We start from the raw sequence: 16,678 nt of genomic DNA on the forward strand, positions 1-16,678 counted from the left end.
TGGCTTTTCTTAATGCGACACGCCCTCGCATGTGTCCCATTATCCCACAGGCATAACACTTTTCATGTTTGAATTTACAGTCAAGCGCTGCGTGTTTGCCTTTGCAACTATAACAGTCTATTTATTATTGGCTGCTGCCCCGCGGCTTTCCCCTCTTTGAAATTCAGCGCGCTCAGAGCTACTCACCTTTACTGTATGGCACATAGTTGCGCACCTTGCCTGTAAATCCAGTGCATTTCTATTCGCGGACTCTGTGGCCTGGGCCAGTTTGAGTGCATTCTCAAATGGGATATTAGGCTCTGTTAACAAGCGTAGTTGTATCCTGTCATAATTAATCCCACACAACAGCCGATCGCGTGGCATTAGAGATAATGTATTCCCATAGTTACAGTCCAGTGCTAGTTCTCAGCTCAGCCACATGTTCCCAATTGATTCGGTAGGTTAACTCATGCGTGAATCGTTGCACTATTTCACTGGGTTTGGGGTTGAAGTGATATTTTAATAGAAGGACTAGATGTATGAATGTATTTTCTCCTGGCTTATCTGGGCTCAACATGTTTCTCAGTAAACTGTATGTCTGTGCACAGACAACGCTTATGAGTATGGCTTTCCATAGCTGCATCAGTTATTTTATTAGCAGCAAAGAAATGTTCCATTATTTCACAGTACTCCTCCCATTCCTGATTTTTAGGATCAAATGGTGGTAGCGAACCTATTGTTTCCAAAGCCATCTTTTCCGATTCTCTCTCGCCTCACACAGTCAATATTTTTTCCTACACGTATCCTGGGAATCAATTCTTCAGAATCTTCACCACATCCAGCGTTACACGCCAAACACTCCGTTGAATTCGTGGCAAACAAATCCAACGCAGTCATCCTAGTCACCAAATATGTAGTATTTTAAGAGGCTTCTTAGATTGATGACACTGGACACGTAAGTACGTTTTAGTATTTCATGGTTACTTAGAATAACTTTCCCTAATGCATCTGGGTACGACCTGACGTAAACTAGGCTTTCTCAAGCATAGTTAGTTATATAAGGCAGACGTAGAAAACGGCTACGGATAGCGGAAAGAAACCCCCCGTCTTGAGTCAATACTGCCATCTATTGGTAAACATAAATATACCAGGTTACTACACAAATAAAGCAATAAACTGAGTGTTAGACAGAACAGCTTTGGCATATATGCATTGAGATGGGATTGGAAGGAATGATTGACTTATTAAATGTATTAGATAATTAAAAGTAGTAAGCTTCTCCAGCTGGAGACAACTTTACATACATTGGGGAGATAAGCAAGTACATTGAATGAATGATGTAAGGCTCATAACCTGACAGTCCAGACATACAGTATGTATAACCTCTTTAATAGTTGGCTTGTATAATGTGTGTGAGGGGAAATGACTGTCATCCCTATGAGGGATGTGGACAGAGAGTGTCATTGGGTAGTGGACCATTCTTGATATACATGGGAAACTGCTGAGTGTGAAAAACCCAGCAGCGTTGCAGTTCGCTACACTCGCATTAACATCTGCTAACCATGTGTATGTGACAAATACATTTGATTTGATTTGGTTGTTGACACACTCAAACTGGTGCGCCTGGCACCTACTACCATACCCCGTAAAATACATGGAATGGCTGGGGGTTCCCAAGGAGAGGTTTGAAAACCCCTGACGTAGGCTACATCAGAATTTTTAAACAAATCCCTGACCATAAATATTATCCTATTGATCAAATTTGTGGATAAAATGTATTACAATTTCAAAACGTATTCTTTGTTATAATTAGTTTGCTTGTTTGATCACACAGAGTTGTGCAACCACGTCTTTGTGAATGCCTATTGCTATGAATCTATAACCCAATAAAGCTTGTTTTGCGAAGCAAATTGTGAAAGTAGGAAATGTGTACATCGACATATTACAGATTTTTTTTTTACATGCTGTTGATGAACCTGTTGGTATTTTATGTCAAAAAAGATTGGATGAAGGCAGCAATACTGTCGGTGGAGATTTCTTTGGTCGCGTTACCCTCTAGTGGTCTATAAAGTGCATAAACTGGGACGGAGATAAAAGGGCCACGGTCAGTTGCAGACATAAATGTCATAGATAGAGATGTGGTGATTCATGACTCAGTCGAACAACTCAGTCGATTCTATTTCATTCCCATCTACTCTGATAAAAAAACTAATCGGATTGGTAAAATATGTAATGCATATTGTAGCCCTATGCAGTGCCATTGTTACACAACGCTTATCTGTCCAACTTCCAGAGTTTGACTCTGTATCTTTGTTCATTACATTTTTATTTATTGTACCATGGTAAAACAACAAAACCATTGCAAGGGTTGGTAAATCTGCACTAGGCCCAATGCCAACCCAAACTTTTATAATATTTTTATTTTTATACCTTTATTTTAACAGGGAGGACATATTGAGACCTAGGCCTCTTTTACAAATTTGCCCTGTATATACAACATAAATATATACTTTATACCCAAACAAATATATAGATAGATATACATTAACCTTTTGATACAGGATGCAGTGATGAGTCTCAAAACTGTCATCTATAACAAAACGAAGGGTTATATGGGAGATGGCATCCAAAGGTTTAAGAGTAGTAGCAGCTGATAAATAATATCACCATAATCAAGAACAGATAAAAAGGTTGACTGAATAATCTGCTTCCAACTGCTTAGAGAAAGGAACGATCTGTTTCTGTAGAAAAATCTTAGCTTCTTAACCAGGTCATCTATTACTGAACAAAAATATAAACGCAACACAGGAGGTTGGTGACGCCATAATTGGGGAGGACGGGCTCATGTTAATGGCTGGAGCGGAATTAGTGGAGTGGTATCAAACACAACAAACACATGGTTTCCATGTGTTTGATGCCATTCCATTCCATTATTATGAGCTGTCCTAAAATGCGCAGTTTTGTCACACAACACAATGCCACTTTTGCTTCAATTTTTGAGGGAGCGTGCAATTGGCATGCTGACTGCAGGAATGTCCACCAGAGCTGTTGCCAGATAATTGAATGTTCATATTTCTACCATAAGCCGCCTCCAACATCGTTTTAGAGAATTTGGAAATATGTCCAACCTGCCTCACAACTGCAGATCACATGTATGGCGTTGTGTGGGCAAGTTGTGAACAGAGTACCCCATGAGGCAAATGGTGGTCACAGTAGATACTGACTGGTTTTCTGATCCACGCCCACACTTTTTTTTAAGGTATCTGTGACCAGTCATGTGAAATACATAGATTAGGGCATAATGAATTAAATTAACTGATTTCATGACATGAACTGTATCTCAGTAAAATGGTTGAAATTGTTGCATGTTGTGTTTATAGTTTTGGTCAGTATAACTGATCTGTGTCTTCTGTGCCCTGACAAGACTGGTGTGTTAGCCCTCTGAGCTAAAGCCTAGGCATTAACCTTAGACTCACCTCTTCAGAGCTCAGGCAAGGTTACTCATCACATAAGCTTGGTTTACTGAATCACGTCAGTTTCATATACCCTGGTGCAGCATATTTGTTCATGGTCCCTGACACTACTGAATCCTGAACACGTACGTTATTTCTAGCCTTTTTTTTTATGCTTTCACTTTGTTTTGTTTTTATAACTAGGGCCAGGTGCGGATCAACGGTTTCAACCTGGGCCGCTACTGGCCCGCTCGCGGCCCACAGTTCACCTTGTACGTGCATCCAACAATGTGACCACCCTGGAGCTGGAGGGGGACCCATGCAACCCCAGGCGCTGTACGGTGGAGTTCACAAACACCCCCGGTCCTTAACGCCATTGTTAAGTCTGACCACAAACACCAGAGGGCGCTGTTACATAAAGAAGATCTCTTATGATGATCGCTGATCAAAAATGCACTTACTGCATTTATCTGGAACACAGGAGGTCGGTGGCACCTTAATTGGTGGAGCGGAATCAGTGGAATGGTATGAAACACATCAAACACTCCGTTCCACCCATTATTATGAGCCGTCCTCCCCTCAGCAGCCTCCACTGATCTGGAAGTGATCTATTTTGCACTGATCTTTTAAAAATCAAAGAGGAATGTTTGTAATTTAATCACGGGTACCTTTAACATGACCTCTATATAGTGTCTTAAAATCCGATACGACTTTGTTTACACGTGCGTCTCTTTTCAAAGGGAATTAAGTATGCGTCATTTGAACAGTATGTATGTCTTTTTGGAAATGGAATCAAGTTCACGAAGGAAAATTACTCATTTAGAAGTGCTATGAACTTGAGTAGTACTCTAAATATAAGTCGAGGTCAGTGGTGCTCAAATCATGAGCCTGGAGGTTTTATTTTTATGTCAAGGCACTACACAACCGAAAATACGCCTTTTAAAGGCCTTGTTCCCGATGTTCACTGAGATCACGTTCATGGTAAATGCTGGCATGTCTGCTAAAGTGTAAATGACCTTTAAATGTATCTTATAGTGCGCTGCGCTATAGAGCGCCTTGAGTTAAATCCTGCCCTATATTGTGAATTGGGGAAGGATGATTGAGAAGGATGTGTGCCAAATGATCCGTGTCTTATTGTGTGCCACCTAACTGCAGGGATATTATGTTTTCATTGATTTCTGTAATGAACCATTTGGTGGGTCTTGTAAAAGAATAGTTCTTGTGTTCAACTGAAAACCTGATGCTTCTATTAACAATTTGATTATTTCAATTACTTTGGGATTTCCTTGTATCTTGGTTGTTATCATTTTTTAAAATCTGTTTAATGTGCAGGCACAAACCATGCTGTACTTGTTGATTTATAAATATTTTAATAACATTTGATGAATGCAATATGATAATGTCATAGTACCACACAGATCTCAAGTTAGGATTTGAAATACAACCCTACATTAAAACAATCCAAATCTTAAACCCAACTATAGAACAATGAAAAGATGAACTCAGGAGAGGAGTATATACAGCAGCAACACTATACACCCATTATTCATTCCAGAAGCCTCTGTTGTGGCCAACAGCCTCTATAAGCCTGCTCTGTAGTGTCTCTTTGGAGGGGTAGATGGGCAGCTGCAACAGAGAGTGACAGGTCAGCGCCTCTGGAAAATGCTGTTGGGAGGAGTTGAGAAGGGTTTGGACCCTCATCCTGATCTGGTTCATACCCAGGATGGGCACACGATCACAGCCAGTCAGGAACACTGAAGGGGCAAAGGTGGTAAAAGGGAGAGGGCAGTGAATGACAGAACAGAACGTTATTCTCAGTAGCCTACGTTATTGGTTCATCTGTTACAATGAAAATGTTCCATACTTACACAGGAACGCTTTCTTTTGATCCTCTGTCAGTTCCTCAAACACCTCCCAGAATGTGACGATGTTGGGATGCCCAGCATGGTACTCTCCTACACAGTGTTCTAGTTTGGGGGGGAAATGCCATCAATTAATATGGTGAAGCAATAGACACTTAACAACATTCAAACCATTTGTCAAATCAATGTATCAAAACAACATTTTAGCTAGGTTGCAGAACATGTTCACCATGAATCCCAAATCAACCCCAGGACACTTGTTTTTAAGGCTCCATCTTGCCCTCTGAAAGGCTAGGTGACATTTCTGCATATATTATATGTTTTTACTTGTCTAATGCTCTCAGATGTAGACAATTGGCTTGGGGTAGATTTGTGATTGAGCTTCAGTCATGTAGTAACAAAACATGGTTCTGACCTGTTTCAGCGTTTCCCAGTCGAAGTTCTCCTTCCCAACCATCACTCCCCTCAGTTCCTCTGGCTGGAAGAACTCCACCACATCCATGTCACACACCTTGAAGAAGCCTTTCCTGAACTCTTCAAACACCACCTCTACTGACTGGTTGAAGATGTAGTTCACATAGGTGTCAACAAACTCCTTCCTGTCAAAAGAATGACAGAGTCAGATATCCATTGAGTTGTAGATAGTATAGGTTGCTGTCAATTCCAGTTGATGTCAATTCAAGGAATGAGAAGCATCATTTACTTTCCATTATGATTTCTCCATTCATACAATTATATTTCAATTTGAGATGATATTGCCGAAATGGAATTGACCCCAATCCTGGTAGCTGTAGCAATGGAAAAACTTGTCATTTTGTAAACCTTGTATTTTGTCAGTAGTAAATATTGCTATAATCTTACTTGTTAGCACTTGTGACGAGTTTTCCAGTTTCTTTAGGATCAAGTTCCACCACTACGTCACCCCACATCACCTATAATAGTGAGTAATGAAAATAGTGAGGTAAATGAACAATGATAACACTTCAGACTGAGGGTATGGAAAAATAGATGGGAGTGATCTGGGAAAGAAATACACACTGAAATAATATAATTGATCTTATGTTCAGTAATTCATACCACTTCACTTCAATTAACTACAGATGTAAGATCTTAATTTGAGCCAAAATGATACAGCTGGAAAATAATCCTGCAGCAACAGGAAATGTGAATTATTATGTGTATTATAATGAATGGACATTTTTTGTAGGGGTTGACACATTTCTCGTATGGGCAAATCAAGTCTGTCATTTTAAAGTGTAAATTACTAACTTTAGAAGCCTTATAAAACCTTGAATACACTACAAGTTTGTATTTCCTGCTGTGCAGGAAAATTGTCAGCAACAAAAGAGTGATCAAATTAATATCCTACATCTGTATTATGTTAGATTTTATTTGTTCATCGATCAAACTGTTTGAATGCTGTCACGTCCTGGCCAGTATATAAGGTTAATTGTTCTGTAGTTTGGTCAGGGCGTGGCAGGGGGTATTTGTTTTCTGTGGTTCGGGGTGGTGTGTTTTGTGTAAAGGGTGTTTGATATAGTAATTCCGGGTTTTGGTTTATGTTTAGTAATTCTATGGTTAGTCTAGGTTGTGTGTTTCTATGTTTGGTTGATTGGGGTTGGGACTCTCAGTTGAAGGCAGGTGTTGTCTATCTGCCTTTGATTGAGAGTTCCATATATTAGGGTGTGTTTGTATGTGTGATTTGTGGGTGATTGTTCTGTGTTTCGCCTTGTGCCTTACCAGACTGTTTTTGTTGATCGTTCGTGTTTTTGTTATTTTGTATGTTCGTTTTGAAAGATAATTAAAAATCAAGATGAGCATTCACGTACCTGCTGCGTTTTGGTCCTCATTCACCGACAACAGCCGTGACAGAATCACCCACCACCAAAGGACCAAGCAGCAGAGGAAGGAGCAGACGGAGTTCGAGTTGGACTGGCGGGAGAAGTGGACTTGGGAGGAAGTTCTGGACGGGGCCGGACCCTGGCATCAGGCTGGGGATTATCGACGCCCGCAGGGGGAAATTGAGGCAGCCAAGGCAGAGAGGCGGTGGTACGAGGCCAAGTACGCGCTGAAGGAGAAGCACGAGAGGCACCCCCAAGAAAATTTTGGGGGGGGGCACACGGGTAGTTTGGCTAGGCGTAAGAAGAGCCGGAAGCCAGCTACTCGTGGTTATATGGAGGAGCGTATGGGGTGGAGAGCGCTATGTTTCGCTGAGGAGCGCACTATCTCACCCATACGCACGCACAGTCCGGTGCGCGTTATTCCAGCCCCTCGCAGGTGCCGTGCTAGAGCGGGCATCCAGCCTGGTAGGAGGATGCCTGCGCAGCGCATCTGGTCGCCGGTACGCCTCCGAGGACCAGGCTACCCAACTCCCGCTCTACGCACGGCTACCATCAGGCCCCTGCACAGCCCAGTCTGCCCTGTACGAGCACCCCGCTCGTACAGGGCTACTAGTTCCATCCAGCCAAGGCGGGTTGTGCAGGAGGTAAGATCTAGACCGGCTGTGCGCCTCCATAGCCCTGGGTTTCCAGCTCCTGTCTCTCGTGCGGACCCGGAAGTGCGTCAACCCAGTCCGACTCGTCCTGTTCCCGCTCCCCGCACTAGCCTGGAGGTGCGTGTACATAATCTGGTAATCCCAGTACCAGCACCACGCACCAGGCTACAAGTGCGTCAACCCAGCCTCGCCAGTCAACAGTCTTCATCAGAGCTGCCCGCCAGTCAACAGTCATCATCAGAGCTGCCCGCCAGTCAACAGTCATCGTCAGAGCTGCCCGCCAGTCAACAGTCATCGTCAGAGCTGCCCGCCAGTCAACAGTCATCGTCAGAGCTGCCCGCCAGTCAACAGTCATCGTCAGAGCTGCCCGCCAGTCAACAGTCATCGTCAGAGCTGCCCGCCAGTCAACAGTCATCGTCAGAGCTGCCCGCCAGTCAACAGTCATCGTCAGAGCTGCCCGCCAGTCAACAGTCATCGTCAGAGCTGCCCGCCAGTCAACAGTCGTCAGAGCTGCCCGCCAGTCAACAGTCGTCAGAGCTGCCCGCCAGTCAACAGTCGTCAGAGCTGCCCGCCAGTCAACAGTCGCCAGAGAGGTCAGACTGCGCTGAACTGCCGGAGTGGTCAGACTGCGCTGAACTGCCGGAGTGGTCAGACTGCGCTGAACTGCCGGAGTGGCCAGACTGCGCTGAACTGCCGGAGTGGCCAGACTGCGCTGAACTGCCGGAGTGGCCAGACTGCGCTGAACTGCCGGAGTGGCCAGACTGCGCTGAACTGCCGGAGTGGCCAGACTGCCCTGAACTGCCGGAGTGGCCAGACTGCCCTGAACTGCCGGAGTGGCCAGACTGCCCTGAACTGCCGGAGTGGCCAGACTGCCCTGAACTGCCGGAGTGGCCAGACTGCCCTGAACTGCCGGAGTGGCCAGACTGCCCTGAACTGCCGGAGTGGCCAGACTGCCCTGAACTGCCGGAGTGGCCAGACTGCCCTGAACTGCCGGAGTGGCCAGACTGCCCTGAACTGCCGGAGTGGCCAGACTGCCCAGACTGTCCCGAATTGCCAGACTGCCCAGACTGTCCCGAATTGCCAGACTGCCCAGACTGTCCCGAATTGCCAGACTGCCCAGACTGTCCCGAATTGCCAGACTGCCCAGACTGTCCCGAATTGCCAGACTGCCCAGACTGTCCCGAATTGCCAGACTGCCCAGACTGTCCCGAATTGCCAGACTGCCCAGACTGTCCCGAATTGCCAGACTGCCCAGACTGTCCCGAATTGCCAGACTGCCCCGACTGCCCCCCGGCGAAGCCAGAGTGGCCCGACTGCCCCCCGGCGAAGCCAGAGTGGCCCGACAGCCTGGAACGGCCGGAGCCAGAGCCACCTCCAGAAATAGGTGGGTTGGGGAGGGGGGGTGTAGCACAGTGCCGTCGTTGACGGCAGCCACCCTCCCTTCCCTCCCTTTAGAAAAGGGGACTTTTTGTTGGTGTTGCTTGGGGTTATTTTTTGTTAAGGTGCTTCTGGGGTAGCACCTTTAAGGGGGGGGTACTGTCACGTCCTGGCCAGTATATAAGGTTAATTGTTCTGTAGTTTGGTCAGGGCGTGGCAGGGGGTATTTGTTTTCTGTGGTTCGGGGTGGTGTGTTTTGTGTAAAGGGTGTTTGATTTAGTAATTCCGGGTTTTGGTTTATGTTTAGTAATTCTATGGTTAGTCTAGGTTGTGTGTTTCTATGTTTGGTTGATTGGGGTTGGGACTCTCAGTTGAAGGCAGGTGTTGTCTATCTGCCTTTGATTGAGAGTTCCATATATTAGGGTGTGTTTGTATGTGTGATTTGTGGGTGATTGTTCTGTGTTTCGCCTTGTGCCTTACCAGACTGTTTTTGTTGATCGTTCGTGTTTTTGTTATTTTGTATGTTCGTTTTGAAAGATAATTAAAAATCAAGATGAGCATTCACGTACCTGCTGCGTTTTGGTCCTCATTCACCGACAACAGCCGTGACAAATGCAATACATACTGAGAAAGTCATGTCCATGTTTTCAACATCATCATCAGGGTAATCCAAGATGTACTGCAAACTCCTTCAAAAGCATTGAAAATAATATGTGACAATTATAAAATCTGCAATCAATAAATCATGATGCTTTCATAAATTAAAAACTATTTATCCAAATAATGAATAATTGCTTATCCACACAGAGCAAGTGCCCTGCCCCTGAGATGCAATAAAATGCATTGAGATGCAATTTCTTAATCTGTCCTTGGTGTCCTTATAACAAATACAACTGCCTGTACTGTAATACATTACTGACTAAGGGATAACAATATATTATGGTCTGAACTTACCCAGCTTCAATGGGGCTAAACTCTCTCAGGTCCTCTAAAGAGGGCTTGATGTTCACCAGCTTCTTGAAGAAGGCCATGGGGAAGGGGAGGTGCACCATGTTGTTGTTGTACAGGGCCATCCCACACAGAACCCCAAACAGGAAATAACGCTTCTCCTCCACTCTAGGCTGTTAGTAAGGATGTGTTGGACAAGAGACAAGAAATACGCCATGAGTGAAAATATAGGACATGCTGTTGATAACCTGGGGAAAATGATAGCTTAATATACAGTAAAGGGAAGGTACTGTGGTTTCTACAATACAGCAGTAGGCTAGTAATACAGTAGTAATACAGTAGTAGATCCTCTCCAGGAACATATAATTATAGTGTTTCACTACCAGCACATTTGAAGCTTTTTGAAAGTACAATGATTATCGATATAGAAATAAAATAATGTGTTGAGGAGCAGAAAACCTCATAATTCAAGTGTAACTTCCCTAAACGTGCCTCACCATTGCAGGGAACCAGGCCAGCGTGTTGGTGTCGTTGTACATGAACATCCCAGATTCGGGAACCAACAGCTTATCAAACAAATGGAGGAAGTAGTCCCTTTTGTAGACAGCTGTCAGCGTCGCATCCTCGTCGAAATACACCTGAGAGAGGTAAGCAGTACATTTTGGCATAGCCCTTCTCTGTTCAAAACATTGTCTCATCATATTTAAAAATATGGACTTACCACAATGGACCTCTTGAAGGTACTGTGATATGCTACACTCAGTTGATGGAAAGTGTCTTCGATGAGTGATGCTCTCCTCAGCCTCAGCTCAAAGAACGGAGCAGGAGCCGCCACGGGGAACATGTCAAAAGGCCACATGCCAGTCCTTTGGCGATTGTTAGGGGGATTCTGCAATACAGTGCAATACTAAGTCTTCAGTTAGTGCTTTTCTAGTATTAATTTCAACCAGTTTCTCCCATCAACAAGGTTAAGAAATATGGTTGGTTTCTTCAGTATTGATGGTCAACACTCCAGAGCTACTTGGAATGCAGGCTTTTGCTCCAGCCCTGTTCTAACACACCTGATTCAGCTAATCAAGATCCTGGTGAGCAGCTGATTAGTAGAACCAGGTGTGTTAGAGCAGGGCAAGAGCAAAAGCCTGCATACACAGTCAGTTGGTCTCTAGTAGGGGGTTTAGCCACCCTGATTTATAGTATCTGCTGTATATTATAATACTATATATTGAGAAGCAAGATTCATTACCTTTGTGAGTGCAGCATTGATGTTAAAAACGTTTATCTTGCTCTGCAGATTCATCAAGAATGGGTAACGACAAAAGATGGCAGTTGTCTGATCCTGAAAGTGATGTAAAAGAAAACATACAATGCATCTCAAAAGCCTAAAGTAGCTTCCTCTCCATCTTATTTCATTCGTCTGCACTGATAAAACAAAAAATTCAAGAGACAGACAGATTCTCTAGTAGGAAACCACCATTGTCTGTTTTTTCAGATCATTGTTGATGAAGCATAGGAAGCTTCTATTGAGATGCAGCCTTTGACACTAAATCTTAACAAAACAACAAACAAACACCTCAAGACTGAGACTAGATAACTTTACTTTTCTTACCTGCTTTGACAATGAACGCCAAAGCTTCACATCTTCCTCTAGGAACATGGGATGGAACTCAGTATCCTCCAAACAAAAAGAACTGTCGGGAACAATCTGGGTCCCACCAGCCTTTTGGTTTGCCTTTTAAATAATATACAAAAGTCAAGGAGCTTTAATATGACAAGAAAATACTTTATAAATAAATTAAGTGTATTAGCAAAATATAATTGTGTATCAGCAAAATGTTATTTCATCAACTCTCAGTTACGGTTTCATTGATTTGTGCAATAAAGTAAATACATAGGCTCCATTAAAATGACCCTGGCACCATGTTGGGACCGGATGTTGCCTGTTCAAAATGGTCAACAACTTTATCAAATTGATTGTAAGGGCAGAGATGCATGGACACTGACTCTGTGGAGATGGTCGAGGACCTGGAACAGGTGTTTGAGGCCAGGGGTGCGGAGATGGGTAGTTGTCAGAATCACCGATAGGGCCTTCTTCCACATCCTAATGTGCTTGGTCGCGACAGAGAGCTTCAGTGAGGACCACCAGTCAACTACAGGACATGTTAAAGAAGAGATGAATTATGCAATTTCTTCTCAAAACATTCACTGAGGGCATAGAATTAATCCTTCAGGGTGTGCACGTGCGTTTTAGCTCAGCACAAACAAAACTATTTCAAATCATCAAGAACTTTGTCATTTACCCAGATCCAGATTTGTTTGCACTTTAGCCAACTCCTCTGACTATCATTGCCATGCTATGTCAACATATTTGGCATGGCAACGAATGACCAAGGTAAAGAGTTGCTTTAATTGTTTAAAGCATAAACAGATCTGCGACAATGTTATTGTTGATTAGTTGAATTTGGGGTGACACACTTAACATTTTAAATGGACGGAAACATTACCGAGGACCTGCAGCTTGTCGGGGTGCAGTCTGAGGATAGCAGCAGCAACGGCTTTGGTGAGATCTGTCCTTCTGTGCTGTTTGTGAAGGACCCTCAGGAGCTCAGGGAGAACCAGGTAGACCCTCAAGCCCTCCACTCCAATGGGCTCCTCATACAGGGAGGGAAGCAGTGTGTGCTGGACAACAGCTTCAACCTAGTGCAATGAAAGTGGTGTATGTCATTCAAATGATAATGACAAGTATTTCAGCAATTCGATGTGCTATTGAACAGCTATGGCAAGATAAAGACAACTAGGAATTAGATTACATGTATACCGGTATATTATATAAATATGTTGACAGAATACCTCAGTCAAAACTTTGTCCTTTTTCGCCAGCTTCCGGAATGCGCCTTGGACAAGTGAAAAATCCAGGCCAGACTGTTTTGGTGAGGTTTGGTAATGTTTGTCACAACTAATAAAAGCAAGAAAAAAATGTCAATATATATGCCATATTTAAATCAGTATACTTTGATAATGTAATATTTCAAACACAAGTCAATCATTTGAACCAATATTATATACTGTTACCTTTTATCAAGAAAACTCCCATTTAAACATGATGCAGAAGAAAACATTTTGGTGATATCCCTGCAAATACAAGTTTGAGTAATCTTTCAGTTCAGTATGTGACCGTACATAAACAAAATAAGGAAATAACAACAGTAAATGATAGTTACTTATATCATACTTACTTCTGTCCTTTTTTCCATGATTTTGAATCACATTCTGAGATCCATTTGTCAATGATTTCTTCATCTATAGTTTGTTGTGTCACTTTGCCCACACTTGACCTGAGATTGTTAGACCTTTCTTCAGACTCCTGGGAAGATGACAAAGTGATGCAACGTATCACAGCAATGTTAAGTACAAAGGACAAACTATGTCCTGTTTTGCTAACTCATTGTTTCAAACCAAATTGTGTCCATACCTGACCAAGAGTGCACAATGCAAAGGAATGGTTTCCTCCAGCAAAAATGTGTTCCATTTTCTGGTCATCAATCTGGTCTGAAATGTTGACAAAAATAGTTGATGATCAAGTTAATGCTATTTCATGTTTTACTTCATGTTATTTTAGTTGAGTATTGTCAAATAAGCATTTGTTGAGTTGACTTTTATTCAAGTTTGATCTGTTCTGAAAATGCGTGTACTCTGGCTAATGGTATACCATAAATGAATGTTTTACCTGGCAGTTGTACTGGAAGGGGCACAGACTGATCAATCTTTACTCCATTTCCCAGCTGCCCTTGCTCTCCGCACCCAAATGAGTAGATCTTATTGGAGGGCCCCACAAATGCTAATGTGTGGTGTCTAATGTGGCAAACGGACAGAGAAAACATTTCTCAAATCAACAATGACTTCTAAAAAGGTCTTATGCTAAGATGAAAATAACCAAACAGGTTCTACATCACAATTTTTGTTGTGTCACAACATTTTGTCAATTCCAGATCATGTGTAATAAGTGTAGCCTACCTTCCACAGGCTATCTGGGTCACCATTGACCCCCAGAGTTGCCCCACCACTCGAGGACGTAGTTCATCTCGGAGACAGTTGTGTCCAAGCTGTCCATAGCGGCCTGAGCCAAATGTGAACACCACACCTCCCTAGAACAAAATCAACCCAGACAGTTATCATACAGTGTTTTCCTCTAGTTAATGAGGATGTTTCAATGCAAAATTCCAGGGAACTAAAAACTAAAACATTTCATTTCTTTTTTTATTTCAACATTATTTAACTAGGCGAGTCAGTTAAGAACAAATTCTTATTGACAATGACGGCCTACCAAAAGGTCCCCCCGTCTGGGACGGGGTCTGGGATTAAAAATATAAATTAATTAAATAAAAATATAGGAGAAAACACATCACGACAAGAGACAACACTACATAAAGAGAGACCTAAGACAACAACACAGCATGGCAGCAACACATGACAACACAGCATGGTAGCAACACAACATGACAGCAACATGGTAGCAACACAACATGGCAGCAGCGCAACATGGTAGCAGCACAAAACATGGTACAAACATTATTGGGCACAGACAACAGCACAAAGGGCAAGAAGGTAGAGACAACAATACATCATGCAAAGCAGCCACAACTGTCAGTAAGAGTGTCCATAATCGAGTCTTTGAATGAAGAGATAAAACTGTCCAGTTTGAGTGCTTGTTGCAGCTTGTTCCAGTTGCTGGCTGCAGCGAACATTGAGACACCAATATAAATAAACGCACATAAAATGTAGACATATTGTATGGTCCAAACAACATTTAGTTCAAATGATAGGGAAAAGTGTAATTATGTCAGACAGATATACAACCTTTGTCAGAACGGCAGTATGTTCTCCTCCACATGAAATCAAAACAGTCTTCTTCAGATTCAGGCAATCAACAGGAGCTGGGGCATGTCTGTCTACAGAAAATTGGGTTTGTTTTATTGTTATTCTTATATATTATTTTTTATAATTATTTACAACACATAACCCTCAAACACATGTCACATTGTTCTCTCTCATCCTGGTTAAAATAGTTTTTAGACAGAAAAAGCACATTTCTGTACTTTTCTTAATTTTTTTCACATAAAACCACCAAAAAATGTGGTTGATAATAGATAAATCAGGAGTCTCCAGCTACAGCCTGAGAGAGCTACTGAGTGTGAAGACTTTTGTTTAAACCCAACACTAACACACCTGTTTCAAATAATGTACTGTTCAGGGTCTTCGGTCTGGACCTTGATTATTTCAATATATTTAACAAAAGTCAACACATATGCTATTGTGTAATGTATAATGTACTTGTTGTGTCCCCTAGCAGAGAACCCGGCCCTCTTCAGACAGTAAAACAGCATGAGAATCTCCACAACTCAGAGCCCGAATCGTCTCCTTACGTTTCACACTCTCTAAAGCACATAAAACATATGATTGGGCAACTCAAGAAAATATATTATAAAAATTGATTGGAAAGGAGATTAGACCTACTCAGTTTCCCTGTGAATCTTCTCCCATCTTGGTCCTCTTGAATCTGTGCGACAGACACTAGTCTCCCATTATTTCTGATAAACGCGACCACACTGTTACCTGCAGACAGACCTTGAATTTTAGATTTAAGGTGTATCAAATTAACGCAACTAATATCCGTTTTTGTCGTATCTAAACCATTCGGCTTCACTAAACCAAAGCCATTACGACTATCCTCTCCCCATGAAATCATTGTTGTGTTATATTCTTAAACAAGTCCATACAGATTCTAACACTTGAAGGAGAGACACCTGCCGATGTGTCCGACTCAATGATTGGTTTATATGACCGCAACCAACCATGACATACAGAAAGACTAATCATCATCATTATCATCAACAAAACAGGAAACTAAAATGAATCTTAAATTAAACTGTATTTATAGAGGGCATAAAAGAAAACACGCCTACAAGCAAATATAAATACAGTTTCGAATAGTTACTTATGGCGCAAGGCCGAAAACGAAAGTGAACGTCTATTGACAATAACAGCCCAGTTATCTTGGAAATAGCCTACAATAAACTGACGTATTTGACACACATGATAATGCTTGAAACATTACCACCCAGTCGATTCCTCCCTAGATGCATTTCAGTGGAACTGGCTGCAACGCCTACTTTATGCTGTGTCATGCATGACTGCTAAATGCTCAACTGAAAATTGTTTCGGAGTTTGAAAAGACCCATGCCCCAGAGACGTCCCTCATATTTGCCCTGTATTAAAAAAAAAAGATTTTAAATTAATTACCAATCTTCATTTTTAAGCTCACGTTTATCATTATTTTTTCAAAAAATAACTGTCAGCAGTATTTTTCGGAGGGTGCACACTGACTTAACCAGGCAGAGTAAAGAAAATACTAAAATTGGTTAAATTGTTGGGTTATTATACTATACACCAGTGTGGCAGTTGTACTAAACTACTAAGGCATAAAAGTTCTAAAATAATCAATGTCCATCATTAGTTAAAATGACAATTGAACAGGTAAATAGGTATATAATAACCTATGCAGAAAGTAG

The 16,678-nt window shown here is 42.3% G+C and overlaps 1 protein-coding gene and 1 long non-coding RNA gene across 2 annotated transcripts; both read right to left on the reverse strand.

Annotated features, from left to right (window-relative positions):
- Window positions 1–4,781: 4,781 nt before the first annotated feature.
- On the reverse strand, window positions 4,782–13,235 carry LOC106602661 (putative E3 ubiquitin-protein ligase HERC3). Its single transcript, XM_014195415.3, is given in 15 exon segments — window positions 4,782–5,185; window positions 5,300–5,389; window positions 5,392–5,398; window positions 5,709–5,892; window positions 6,155–6,225; window positions 9,790–9,853; window positions 10,119–10,285; window positions 10,610–10,750; window positions 10,834–11,001; window positions 11,356–11,448; window positions 11,719–11,841; window positions 12,114–12,259; window positions 12,614–12,806; window positions 12,960–13,065; window positions 13,182–13,235. Coding segments are annotated over 15 exon segments (1,812 nt in total). The 5' UTR covers window positions 13,229–13,235; the 3' UTR covers window positions 4,782–4,973.
- Window positions 13,236–13,842: 607 nt separating this feature from the next.
- LOC145878621 (uncharacterized) lies at window positions 13,843–16,322 on the reverse strand. The gene is made up of 3 exons (XR_014392122.1): window positions 15,624–16,322; window positions 14,967–15,058; window positions 13,843–14,254 (listed from the first exon to the last, which is right to left on the reverse strand). It is a non-coding gene; the product is annotated as an uncharacterized LOC145878621 (long non-coding RNA).
- Window positions 16,323–16,678: the final 356 nt, after the last annotated feature.

The sequence above is a fragment of the Salmo salar genome, chromosome 04 (assembly GCF_965601325.2).
Source record: "Salmo salar chromosome 04, fSalSal1, whole genome shotgun sequence".
Lineage (NCBI taxonomy): Eukaryota > Metazoa > Chordata > Actinopteri > Salmoniformes > Salmonidae > Salmo > Salmo salar.